Source organism: Erigeron canadensis, chromosome 8, assembly GCF_010389155.1.
Source record: "Erigeron canadensis isolate Cc75 chromosome 8, C_canadensis_v1, whole genome shotgun sequence".
Lineage (NCBI taxonomy): Eukaryota > Viridiplantae > Streptophyta > Magnoliopsida > Asterales > Asteraceae > Erigeron > Erigeron canadensis.
In genome coordinates, this window is record NC_057768.1 from 7,464,790 (window position 1) to 7,479,387 (window position 14,598).

The 14,598-nt window shown below is 33.0% G+C and overlaps 1 protein-coding gene across 1 annotated transcript; it reads right to left on the reverse strand.

The window, feature by feature from the left end:
- Window positions 1–395: 395 nt before the first annotated feature.
- On the reverse strand, window positions 396–4,312 carry LOC122611294 (AAA-ATPase At2g18193-like). The gene is made up of 3 exons (XM_043784298.1): window positions 3,958–4,312; window positions 1,075–1,837; window positions 396–948 (listed from the first exon to the last, which is right to left on the reverse strand). The coding sequence occupies exons 1-3, from the start codon at window positions 4,236–4,238 to the stop codon at window positions 553–555; spliced, it is 1,440 nt and encodes a 479-aa protein (XP_043640233.1). The 5' UTR covers window positions 4,239–4,312; the 3' UTR covers window positions 396–552.
- Between the last annotated feature and the right edge of the window lie 10,286 nt (window positions 4,313–14,598).

Here is a 14,598-nt window from a genome sequence, read left to right on the forward strand (position 1 = left end):
GGATTGATAATGTAACGTAATCATTAATGTTACGGGTTATTGTAACTGAAAATATCTGAGTGCTAAGTGAAAATATTATATATTTTAAGGGTAGTTGATTAAAATATTACATGGAAGGACATTTTAGACATTTTCCCCCATGTAACTTTCAACATGAGGGTATTTTCTTTAATAAGTAGTATATATATATATAATAGGACTATATTAATAATTAATAATATTAATAATATGAAAAACCTAGACAATAATGAAGATCTTGGGTTTAATCCATGGCAAATGATACCATATCGAAACCATCTCCACTAATGAGTATTCTACATGTTTTTATAATTGGATTTGTGTTGTCTATTGTAATACGATTCATGTAATTACTTTTATAAGTATGATGATTGATAAGCCTCAAATATTTATGTATTAATCTTTCTAACTTCAAGATGAATATACATGATAAGCTCAAGTAATGAGATACAGAAGAAATAATGGGTTGCAAAAGACATAAAGTTGTCATTTTAGAAAGATTAATTAGTAAGATGGTTTGTTTAGAAACAAAAATCATTTCTCTGCTTCATTTGGCAATGTATTAGTTTCACCTTCTTCCATCTTCTCAAGTTTCAAAAATTTCACCAATTCTTCCAAAACAACCTCCACATCATCAGACATCATAAGTTTCTCTGCCACCTCAGCTGGGGTAACCTTTTTGCAACTGATCAACTCTTTGATTTCCTTAAATCGCCAATGATCGCCATGAATGTTGAGATAGTTAGCAGCTAATGTTGTGAATCCTCCAAAAGTCAAGTATGACATGTGAATGTGCTTGTCCATCCTTCCTGGTCGAAGCAAAGCCGGGTCAAGTTTATCTTTGTTGTTTGTGGTGAAGATTATGATCCTTTCATCTCCACAACATGACCATAACCCGTCGATGAAATTTAAAAGCCCCGACAAAGAGAACTGCGCACAAACAATATATCAAGGCATAATCAAACGAATAAGTTAAAAAGTATGTTTTTTTTTAGTTTCATCTTAATTGGAAAATAGGTTCACTAATTTAGCACGTGTTTATCTAATTAAGCAGACCTGGGGACCGCGAACATATTTTGATCCATGAGACTTAACAGGAACAATTCCATTCCGATCAGGCAACTGTATGCTACAATCAATATCTTCAATAACCAAAATCGACCGGTTCGACGTTTGTAGCAACAGTTCTATCAAAGCCGAATCACCCCCAACATTTGACAACTGCAAGTCGTAAATATCAAACTTCACATAATTTGCCATAGCCGCAATCAAACTAGATTTTCCTGTCCCAGGCGGACCATACAACAAATACCCTCTTTTCCACGCCTTCCCGACTCTTTTATAATAATCCTTTCTATTCAAAAACAAATCCAAATCATCAATTATCCCTTTTTTTGCCTCTGGATCCATTGCCAACGTGTCAAACGTTGATGGATGGTCGAGATTCATTGACTGCTTAAACGAACCATGTCCTCCACCTCCGTATGATTGTAACTTGTAAAGCTTGACAACTTTCTTCTTGTTTTCAAGTTCTTGATGGTTTTTTAGTATCAATGGCAAGTAACTTCCTATGATTTCTTCTTTATATTGTTTGTCAAATTTTAACTCAATGTATTTTCGCTCAGAAATGGAGCTGGACTTCATTGGAATCCCAGACTCATGGTATTCATACATTGAACCGTTGTCGCCGCCATGCTTTTGATGTGATTGCTTACGAACATAGTTCCACTTAACCGGGATATCTTTGAACGAATCGGCGACTTCTTCAGATTCAGCAAACTTTATGTTAATATGCTTTTCTTTCACATCTTTAGTAACCCTGGGATAATTGTAGCATACTATTAGTATGAGTACTAAATCATATTGCACATACAATTCTTCATTGGTGTCAAAAATTTGCAATTCTGTTTTAATTTAATGTGTCCCCTAATTGTCCTTTAAAAGTGTACCATCCACATAATCACATAAAATCCACACTATCTACAAAGTTGTAAGCCATGAACTAAAATGCACAAACTATTGGTTTCTGAGTCATGACTAAAGGGTAAATTGGGTATTTCAAGCTCATCACTAAGGTTTGTAACAGACACAAACTAAGTAATCCTTGTAGACATGAAAGATGCATTCCTGTTATAATTGTCACACAAAAACATATATTAAGTTTCTCATATTAGTAACCACAAAACCTAAAGAATGAACATGTAAATGGCTGGCAAGCAGAACACAGCAAAAACAGTCAGTTTCCCAGAAAGCAGGGGAGGCCCGTGGAGAGGCAAACCCAACCAGTCCGGGCCCATTTGCTTCAGGGGCACAAAGTTTTAAAAGTTTATAACATAGTTGTTATTTGTAGAAAAATTTATTTATATACTTCAGATCATTTAGGACAGAGGTTTTTTTCACCTGTTATTTGTAACTTATTTTCTTAAAATTCTGAAAAGGTAACATATTCATGTTTTGATTATTATTGGGACAATGTTTTCAATTTGTAAGAAATAAAGGTAACAACGTTAGTTTTTAACGTTAGATATTCGTTAAGTGTCAACGTGACATGCCACATCATTAAAAAAGTCTACGTGACGTCGTGACATTTATCTTCGTAATACACATCCCATTTCTTTACACATAGTAGTTCGAACCCCATTTCATACCCATCAACGATCACCAATTTTTCTTCCATCATTTTTATACTCATCACGTATTTATTTTATTTCACAGGTCATGATACCCGATTGTCAGAAATGACGATATTGATGTGTATACTCTTTAGATCGACCATTTTCTTTGATGATGTGGCCTTTTTTATTGATGTTGTATGTCACGTTCACACTTAACGAATGTTTAACATTAAATCTAACTATGTTACGTTTAATACATACAATTTGAAAACAGGGTCCCCTACTCCCTTTAATAATCAAAACATAAATACGTTACCCTTTTTAGGAATTTAAAAAAATATGTTACATTATTATGTATTTATCCCAAAAAAAATTAATATTAGTAACAAATCATATATAACATAATATTTTTCCTTTCTTTCGAAAATTTCTATTTCTACTTTAGTTTAATATGTACCCAATTGTTTTTTCTTTTTTAAAAAAAAAAAAAAAATGAACCATCCACATAACCGACACAAAATCCACACTATCTATTGGTTTGTGAGTCATGACTGAGGGTAGATTGGGGCTTACATGTTTTATAAAAAAGTAATAGGTTTGTCATTATGGCGAGACCAATTGTCTAAACGGGCTAGGTTCATGAAGGTTTTGGAATCAATTTATATACTGAATCACATGTAATCACTTTTATTCGATCAATAATACTTATCCATTATCACCAAGGTTTATATGACAGAAAACTATACATGAAAAATGAATAACCTTTATTATTGTCACACAAAAATATATTACTCCGTATTAGTTATCACAAAATGACAATACCTAAAAAACCAACATGTAAATGGCCGGCAAAGCAGAAAAACAGTAAGTTTCCTAAACAGCAGGGAGACCCGGGGAGCGGCAAATCCGACCTGTTCTCGGCCCATTTGTTTCAGGATACAAATTTTAAAAAACTTTATAACATTAGTTGTTATTTCTAAAAACTTTTGTTAATATACTTAAATTCATTAGAGATGAGAGCTTTTTTTCCCGGCTTGTCCTAAGCACTTAATTTATCTGCTCTGCTAAACTGTAAACTACAATACATAATTGTGTTATCGTAAAAGCTCTTCTGTATATAATAAGACTAATTATTTCACAAAATGTGACAAAACTTGAGAATTTTAGTTGGGGCAAAAGTCTTTAAGAAAAAATAATCAAGAAGTCCATCTTAAAACATGACAAAACTTGAGAATTTTAGTAGCTGCAAAGGTCTAAAATAATAATAGTAATAATAATAAAGAAAGCTCTCTAAGAAAGAAAAAAAAAAAGAAAAAACACTTACCTGAGGCGGTTAGAATCAGGGCTGATTTTGGAACAAAGATAGGCTTCACAGGCAGAAAACATATGGTCAATGGTCAACCCATTTTTCTCTTCAAAAACAAGAGTAAGTTTTGATGATTTTGGTCTCCAGTAAAAACGAAAGGTGTCGATAATGTAACGTCGAATTTGTGGTGGAAACAGCTGATCGAACATTGTACGGAAGAGCATGATTGAGGTTGTTATTGAGGCATAAGCCGATAACAAGGAAGAAGGGGTTGGCATTTCAGGGAAAGTTCTAGACATTTTTGTTATTTGGTTTTTTACAAAAGGAGTATATGTTTGTTTGGTATTATGGAGAGAAAATGAAGTGAAGAAATAGGCAGTTAAGTAAATGACAATATCTATAATCCTTTATAAAAAGGATTGAGATTAAGAAATTAAACAAAAAATTTCTTCCCAAAATACCCTTTCATAAAACATAAAACCCTTATATATTTTCCTTTCTCCAATTCCCTCTAATCATTACACACTCTTATCGACCTAGCTTCTATCACCCTCCGTTGTCGCCCCCCTTCTCCACTGCCTCCCGTGATATCCACCACCGTCTGCCTTTCTCACTTTATATGCTCGTATATAGAAACAAAAACAAAAGGGTCTGAATTTAGCCAAAAGATGGAAACAATAATGTCATGGTTTTTATCTAGTGATTTGAAGTCTACAAACAAAAAAAAATGGCTTTTTTAATTTTTAAGGATTACTTTTGTTAATTTTTTTCTATTGTATAATAACTCTTTTGTTTATCCAAGTTTGTTTTGATATCTTTAGGAAATTGATATGCTCTGTTTATTTTATATTTCGTATAAAAAAAAAATAACAAGTAGAAGCTTTATAGAATTCTTCATTATTTTCTATCAAATTTTTTCTATTTATTTTTTCTTATATATATGAGTAAATCCTTTAATTATTTAAATCGTTCAAGAAGAGTCATCTCATTTCATCATGAATAATATTTTACATAATAAATATATATTGTTCATTGGACAAGTATAACTTAGTATTTAAATAAATAGTCCAACACGCAAACAAGCTTTTCCTTGTAACTTACCCAGGTTATTGATTGAATTGAATGATATGAACAAAAGTTATTACTTCCACTAAAAGAAAGTGATTGCTGATGAAGCAAATAACAAAAAAGTGGAAAAAGAACAAACGAAAGCTAGTTGCCACGAAATTAATATAGTACTGAATTATTTTACTTGTTTTCTCTACGCTTTTTAATTAGAAGTTATCAAATAGAACTCAAAAGCCTAAAGGTCAGTTTGATTCATGTTTTGAAAGAATATGAAATCTATCAAAAGAACTAAAATATGCAGGGATTAATTAAAATCTTAATGGGTTGAAATATCATGAAATTGGACAAACGAAAGCTAGACTCCGGCCAATTCCATCCCGTTTACAAAATTTAATGAACTAAACATGCCTTAATAATTATTTGGGGGAGTGAATGGAGTTCTTATATAGGAAGAGGAAAGTAATAATATTTTGAAAATAAGAAAAAAGGTTTGTCTGTTAAAAGCATCTAGCATTCGCTTGAGATGGCTTTCAACATTATATACATGAAACCGGGCATCGCACATGCTTATACTACTGCTTCTTTTCAGCGTTGTCTAGCATCAGGCGTACGCTGTGGACTACTTACATATGTTATGCGCATGCAGTTCGTCATAGCCAGTGGTGGATTCAGGATTTTAACTTAGGTAGGTCCTTGATTTTGACTTGACGACTTGATTGAGGTAAATAAAAAATATATGTATGTGTCGCAGCTACATATCGGGTCATAAATCCATACATATAACATGAATTCGCTGCATGAACAATTATACTGTGTTAGTAATGCATACATTACCAATACCACTATTAACATAGCCATATATAATACACTAAAATTAATCTTAATACACTAAAATTAATCTTGTCAACATAATGTTATCATATTCGTCCCGTGAATTTTAGAGTACTTGGGTAACATGAATTAGGTGGTGTTTGTTTGTGACTTAATTAATTAAGTCATGACTTAATTAAAAATACTTAATCCATTAAGTTATCAAAAATGTTTGTTTTTTTGACTTAATAAACAAAAAACAATTATATTGACTTAATCCATACAGACATCATTTATCCATTCAGTCATATATGAATATGAACGATGCTAAATCTCAACTATGCTTGGAATGGATTTGGGCTCTACACAACTTTTATACTCGTATTTTTATTTTATTTTCATAAAGCCAACAAATATTTAGAAATAGTTAATAGTAATCGCAAGTAAAAGATTTGCATAGAATGATGTGGAAATTATATATACAAAATATGCATTGTCTTGAATTCTGTTTTATACTTTTACTAGCTAATCAACTCGGGTTCAACCTGGGCCGCATAATTAAAAAGTTAAAACCAAAAAATATATAGACTTTTTTATGCAATTTAGGAGAGTTCTATGTATGTCTGGTTCAACCGTATTTGCTTTTTTGGCTTGCTGGATGGGCATTTAGGGGAGTTCTTGCACATACCGCTCATAATTGTTGGATCCTTGCTTGGTTATATGCACATGGACATGTTTATTATATTTGTAGGTTAATGTTTAGTAGGTTTAAATGCCCTTTTTACTATGTATTGTCCATTTTACGCTAAAGTGTGTTATGTGGTGTCTGCTATTATTCTCTAATTGTAATGTAGTCTGACGATACTCGACCGACATGTATGGTTACTAAACTTTTTACACTCTCTATAGTTTGCCTCTTTTTGGCCGGAGATCCTTCTGGAAGCAGCCTCTCTACTTTCTTGTAGGGGTAATGCTGTCCACATTCTAACTTCCCCAAACCTGGCTTTTTCCGGATTGGGTACCGTTGTTTTTATTGTAGTTGTTGTTGTACGTAATTTGTTGTCGATACATTATAAATTTTGATACGGAGATAGCAACATATTTGTAAAGATGAACATTAATATATAAAACGGATTAGGTGATAAAAAGGTAAAACTAACTACCATAAATCAATGGTAGATATAGAATTAAAAATAAAGAGCTAGAATACAATCGGTCATTTTTCATATTAATTTAAAAAAAAATAAGGTTACGAAAAATAATATGTAAAAAAAAAAAGATAACATAGGGCCTAATATAAAAAAATAGTTTTTTGAAAATAAAGAAAAATAATTATGACATCATAAATTTGTAGAAAATAGCTTAAGAGAAAATGTTGACATGCCACATAGGGAAAAAAGTTCTAGAAACAATTTTGTTTTATTTATATAAGAGATGACATGAAAATAGATACATTGGTAGAACGTATGAAAGTTTAGGGGTTAATATGTAGTTTACAATAAAATGTATATTTTATTTGGAAGAGTTTACATAGTATAGGAGTTAAAATAAAAAGAAACACTAATAACATAGATAATTAGAAGGTGCCTTATACCATCGTCATTGTGTTCGTCCAGCCAACACCCAGGGACGAGCCCAACACCAACACCACGGGTGTTGGGCTCGTCCCTGCTTCGTCCAAGGTAAACTCGTGCGTGGAGAGACAAGTTCTATCGCGTGCTTTTCCTTTTTTTTTTTTTTTTTTTTTTTTTTTTTACAATTTAGCCCCCTTTTTAATTAAATATATATATATATATATATATATATATATATATAGGGTGGCTATCAAATGAGAAAGAAATTAAAATTAGAATAAATGAGAACACTTAAAAAACTACATTTTGATGCATTAAAAGTCCATAAAACTGACATAGTGCATAACTAATTATCATTATTTAAGTGTTTAACAACACATCGATCCATCAAAATCAAAAAAATTACGTTTTTTGTTGGATGCATCAATTTGATTTTGACGGATCAATGTGTTATTAAACACTTAAATAATGATAATTAGTTAAGGACTATGTTAGTTTATGGACTTTTAATGCATCAAAATGATGTTTTTAAGTGTTTTCACCGTTCTTATTTTAAAAGTGTTCTCACCAGAGTGTTATATAAAAGTGTATGTGGGTTTGAATATATATGTGTTTTTGTGTTTGCAAGTTACCTACCAATTTTCCGGCGACCGGAATATACAGAGAAGAAGAAGGCGTGGGGCTGGGGGTAGGAGGAAGAAGACAAACAATGGGAGGTTATTATTATTATTATTATTTTATTAATATTTTCATTTTTTAACCCTAGCCTTTTTACTTTGTTTTAAAAATACCCCTATAGTATTTTCTATAATATTATAATTGTTATTCCTATTATTATTATAATTATGAAAATAACTATGTATCATTCGCGACTTTTGACTTAGTTTGACTTTTGATTGAATGTAATTAAATGTAAATGATTTCATGAACTTATATGAATTACCGAACGTTTTGTCATGTTATGACGTAACGTTTAACTTATTTGTACTTACGGGTTCGTTTTAGCGATTAAAATGATTAACGTTTAGCTATTTGTCGAAGTTAGCGGAGCGGGGCCTCAAAAATGAGACCCCAAGGCCGGCCCCCCTCCTACTCCTTCACACATCCACCCATTCATTCTCATTTACAACAAAAATCTTATCTTTCTTTTTATCCGTCATTTATTCTCACCATCTCAAACCCTAAACTAAATTCCTAATAAATGCTGGGGATCTTGTTTTTTAGATGCGAAATTAACTAAGCCTTATAACCCTAATCATAATAATCATCCATTTTTACAAAGGAATTAGAGTTTGAAAGGTGTTCATCCAAGGTTTTGCCCTAAACCCGAATTTGGAAGTCTTGGACCTTTTTGGTAAGCTAAACCTATCCTAAATCTTTCATTTTATGTTTAGAACTTCATTACTAGTCATACCTAAGAAATCCTTGCTCAAAAATCAGGTCAAATCTGAATTTGAACTTGGTATGATGTTATGGATTGAAATTGTAATGTGGGAGGTATTTGTTTATCTCAAGCTATGTTTGTTTAAGCTTCAAAATGGGTCTTGAAACACCCCAAGTCGATTTAGAAGTCAAAAATGGGGTTTGGGTGAAGTTTGGATCGTGTTTTGGCTTGAAAATCTGCAGGTGTGCAGATCCTCGCGCCACTACCTGGGTAGCTCGTGCCGTGAGTTTGGTTCCCCTTTGGTCAGAACTTTTCCCACGCCATACCTCGCGCCGCGAGGTCTTGTGCCACTCGCGCCGCGAGCTTGAATCCTCGTGCCGCGAGTTTTGTCTGTTTCGTGCGTCAGTTTTCAAACTTTAATAACTTTTGAACCGTAAGTCCGTTTTAGACAAATGACCTATCGTTGGAATCGTGAGAGAGTCTAATTTATCATGGTATAACCCTTATATTCTGAATCCATCATCATTTCCAAAGATGTCGTGTTAAAGTGTCCTTGTTTATGTTCGGTTGAACCATTAAGACACTTGAGAGTTGTGACGTAACCGAGTTGAGTCCCTATTGTTATCCAAAGTTGATTATGCTCTTCTAAGACCTAGATAGGGTTTAACACGTGATTTGTAATGTATATGTTAATAGGTGGGGAACGCTAAGCGATCGTTGGACGTTTATAACTTGACTATAACTTGTACTTAACTCTCATATCCAATCAAGGTGAGTTTCGTAGCCCCATTTTCTCTCATATTTTGGGGTGAAAAGTGTGCTCGTTTTACTTAAACGTTTTGATGAATTATTTGAAATGATTGATACTAGTAATGATTTGTTGAACGTAATTGCTTGTTTTCCATGAACGTATTATTGAATGCTTGTTGTGATGAATGATTGTGATAATGAGTAAGTCCACGATTTGTGGCATAACGTAACGAGTAAGTCCACTTTAGTGGCATAACATAAAGTCCATGTTGATGGCAAAACGAGTAAGTCCACATTTGTGGCATAACGTTGTTGATAACCATATTGTTTAACGTGTATATTGTGTACGAATGATTGGTTGTAACGTAACGGTTGTTATCCCGACACTATGATTTTAACGTTTAAACCTACGAACTCACCAACTTTATGTTGAACGGTTTTAGTACACTTTTCAGGTAATCAAGTTAATCAAGGACGTAATGGTTGATTGCATGACTTGCTAGGATTTGGACTAGACTATTGGATCCGTAATTCATTGATTCCCTTGTAGGGTTATGCTTAGGATTATTGGCCATCATTTTAGATTGTTATTTTGTAACATTTGATGGTTGTGTGCTCCTTATGCATCTTGTGATCCTTTTGTTGACTTTATACTCGTATTTGAACTAAATGTATGGATTGCCCGATCCTTATTTGCATGTAGCAAAGTCTCTACTTAATTTCCATGTCATGCTGTGCTTTTCTTGTGATATCCCATGATTCCGCCTTGTTGGGGTGTTACAAACTACTCGTATATAACTTTTATTTCAATTAATTGGTTTTGATGAATTGTGTGTTTTGTTGTGTTTATGAATATTGGGGGATTCAAACTGTAAAGTTGGATAAAGTGTATAATTATATAAAAGGTGGGTCCAAGACTAGTCCTGGGTATAAGGTTGGATTTAGGGGGATTAGTCCTTGGATGAGTTTTTGCTGATGTAGCGCTGATTAGGACTATTCTTCTTGGAGATGGGTCCTGACATAAGGCAGCCCCTTAATGCATCATCTTCTTCCCAGCTTTTTTCATTTTACTAGTAAACGCCATCGTCGGAAATTTTTTCTTTTATTTCTCCCGACCGGTCTGAATGTCAATATGTTATCCCATATACAAGAATACAATAAGGTAGGTCCTGACCGAATTATTACATGGGTCCTCGAAAAACTATCACATAGTCTTTGAATTTTTCCTGAAATTTCTGCCCCTGGTCATAGCTAGTAGTATATGTGTTCTCTAAAATTCTCACCCAAAGAGCATGAGGTTCTATAGAAAACCACCATCGCCATTGGTACAAAAGAGCCAAATTGAAAGAGCTTGATTAAGTTTTCAAAGCTAAGACCACCACAATCAAGTCCCATTTCATCCAATGAATTTTGTCATTCGTGTCATTAGTTATTGCCGTATTTAGTTGGTTGTGCGAAGAATAATGAATAAGTTTTTATTTTGTACAGGTCTAAATCATGTCTATATAATACGTAATATACAAATTAATATTAGTGCATAAAATATATTTAGTTTGACTTGTTTTGCTAACGTTTGCAGCGAATCTCTGTATGTAACAAACTGTTTTTGGAAATGTATTAGTATAATTTCGTTTGTTAAGGTGTACGTTTGCAGAGGTTATAGCCATGTAAGTTTACATCATCTGACATGCTATTAATAGTTTAATACTAGCATTACAATTTAAGTTTATAACTTAATAAATGTCATAAATAAAGTAGCAAAAACTGAAAATGATATGATATACATTTTCAACAATCGAATATACATAACAACAAATGTAATTATCTACTACGAACACTTTTTCTAATAAAAAAAGCAGTTTGGAAATAAAAAGGTCCAAATATTGTTGTTAAATTCAATTTCAAAGAACTCAAATACTCATGGTTAAATTGCAATTTTTTGATTCAATTTTTGTGTGAAATTGAAATGGGGGATACATGTCACGTGGGTGGCAAAGGAGTAATATATATGGTAATGAAGAGTCACTAGAGTGATATTTGTCTATAACATTTTATCCTTTATTAAGCAAAAAGATAGTTTTACACTCTTTGCTCCAAATTGGTATATGGTTTAGTTCAAGAATCAATTGGAGGAATCTACACAGGATCAATTTTTTTGTTAGCCACATGCTTTTGTAAGTATTTATATCAGCTATATTTGTTTTTGGTAAGTTGTGTATATTGGTTTTTCTTAACCTGGACGGTGCCACAGAATACATAACTTAACGTTTTTTTTAAAAAGCTTCAAATTAACCTTGAGGAAGTTTCATATAAACATCTTCAAATAAATCCCCATATAAGAAGACATTGTTAACATTTAATTTATACAAAGACCAATTATTTGAAACTGCCACAGTTGACAAAGTTCTAATAGTAACTATTTTTACAACTGGGGAAAATGTCTCATCAAAATCAACCCCCGCTTATTGACTAAAACCTTTGGCAACTAATTTTCCCTTATATCTCTCAATTTCCCCGGCCCTGAAGCTTTATACTTAATCTTATAAATCCATTTACATCTTATTGGTTCTCTACCAGGAGGTAAATCAGTTAAAATCCAAATATCATTTCTATTTAAAGCTTCAGTTTCTAAGTTCAGTGCATCAATCCAATTTTAATCTTTTGGGGCTATAAATTAAAGGGAAGGTTTTATACTTTTATTTAAGTTTAAAATAAAAGCACAAAAACAAGTAAAGGAGACCTGTTTTAAAGGGCTTTAGAAAGCCCTTTTACAACCAGTTTATATTAAAGGGGTTTCTATTATAAACTAAAAACCGGTCTCCTTGCAAAGATATAGACACCTCTTTTTAATTGGCTAATCGGTTTCTTTAGTATGTTTAGACACCATTTTTATTTGTAACCCTTGAATATGTATGCAAAACCCCTCTTAATTAGAAACTGGTTTCCTTTCTTATTTTAAGACGAATGTACATTATACAGAAACCAGTTTTAAATATATACGAAAACATACATATACTGTAAGGTCCTATGGTTGTGTGGATCGTAATAAGACGTGATTCGTTATGTTAAGAGTGCGGAATCTTTTTGAGATATCTAGATTGCTATTGCCTTTTGTCGATTAATGAGGAATTAACCAACCTAAGGTCACGCACGAAGTAGTAATTCGTGTAGGAGAACACATGAACAACAAACCACCTTAATTCGTAAATTCGTCAAAAGTTTATTACTAATTTTCATGAATTAGTGTTGTATTTATACTAATACGGTTTTGCTTTGTGTGGGCTTAGGCCTTAATCGAAGTATTAAGCCCGATTTAACAATCAACCAACTGGCCTCGTGCTGACGTTAGCACGAGGGCAATCCTTCATGCTGATGACGTCAGCACGAGGGTCGTCCTTTTGGTTCTCGTTTGACTTTGTTTGACCTGTACATAACATCCAACCATCGTTTAAGTGTTCTACGACACTTATAAACCTTGGTTCTATGTTCTTGTACCTGCAAAACAATATATAACACACAAACACAAAACAAAACATAAACAGATATAATATTGAAGTTCAAACGTAATCATTAAATACCAACAAAAGTTCTTACTTAAATGATTACAAACATAGTTCCTAAAACATAAACGATAATCAAATCTATGTTGCTATTGTCACACAAATCTGAATCTACAGACTCCCCCTTGACAGTTACAACTAGATTTCTTTAAAGTCTTTGAACTTCAAAGCTATCCATTAAACAAAAGCCTTGTGCTATTCGCATAAATTCTCTCTTGTAAACAATGAGCGAGAATGTTGCGATAGCGCCTTTCTTCAACTCTCCAAAATTCCACTGCTGAACAAGGTGTATTCAAAAGTCTTCTCTGATCACCTCTTGACAAGTTGACAACCTGCATCGGATCATACATGCGTAGCAACATTTGTTTCTTTGAATCATCAACAAACATTTGTGCTTCACCTGACTTGATATCTATCTGCCAAAATGTCATCGTTGTCAGCATATCTTTTAACTATATCTGGATATTGCATTAATTTTTCTCCTTTCGCAGCGTATGATCCATTAAAATGATTTGCTAGAAGTAATGAATCTACATATACTTTAAGGTTCCTAATATTCATATCTTTAGCCAATTGCATACCAGAAATTAAAGATTCGTATTCTGCTTCATTATTAGTAGCTATGAAATGACAATTTACTGCTTGGGGTATGATATCCCCCTGTGGCGATTTTAGTACGATACCTAATCCTATTCCTTTAACAATAGCAGCACCATCAGTATATAGGATCCGTTTTTCAGATGCTTCTTCTAGCATTTTAACTTCTAAGTCCACTTTTTGTTGTAAGTCGGTACTAAAATCAGCCACAAAATCAGCTAAAGCTTGAGATTTTATAGCATTTCTAGGTTCATATATTAAGTTAAAGGCACTTAATTTTACAGACCATTTAGCCATTCTTCCTGATACTTCAGGTTTTCTAAGCACACATTTTATAGGGTAATTTGTCCTAACATGTATAGCATGCGTTTCAAAATAATGTCTAAGTTTAGTAGATGCCATGGCTAATGCAAGTATGAGTTTTTCAAGATGAGAGTACTTGGTTTCAGCATCAATTAAACTTTTACTTACGTAGTAGATGGGATTCAGTATGCCTTCAGATTCCTTTACAAGAACTGCGCTTACTGCATTTGATGATACTGCCATGTAAAGATATAAAGGCTCACCATCTCAGGCTTCATCAACAGCGGAGGGGTTGATAAGTACTTTTTTAATTCCTGAAAGGCCTCTTCTAGCTTTTCACCCCATTCGAATTTCTTATTCTTTTTCAGAATATCGTAAAATTCTTTGCATCTATCTGAGGATCTTGAAATGAATCTGTTGAGAGCTGCTAATCTGCCAGTTGATCTTTGGATGTCTTTAGAATTCGACGGAGACTTCAAATTTAATATTGCTTTAATTTGCTCCGGGCTAGCTTCAATTCCTCTTTTGGTGACCATATATCCTAAGAATTTTCCAGCTCCGACTCCAAAATTACATTTGGCGGGATTTAACTTCATATTGTACTTGTCCAGGA

What these genes read in the sequence shown, in the direction of transcription:
- LOC122611294 (XM_043784298.1), bottom strand. Translation starts at nt 4,238, where the DNA reads ATGTCTAGAACTTTCCCTGAAATGCCAACCCCTTCTTCCTTGTTATCG. An exon ending in CCTGATTCTAACCGCCTCAG is followed by an intron (nt 1,838 to 3,957) that starts GTAAGTGTTTTT and finishes CAATTATCCCAG; the next exon opens with GGTTACTAAAGATGTGAAAG. An exon ending in AATATGTTCGCGGTCCCCAG is followed by an intron (nt 949 to 1,074) that starts GTCTGCTTAATT and finishes GTTTGTGCGCAG; the next exon opens with TTCTCTTTGTCGGGGCTTTT.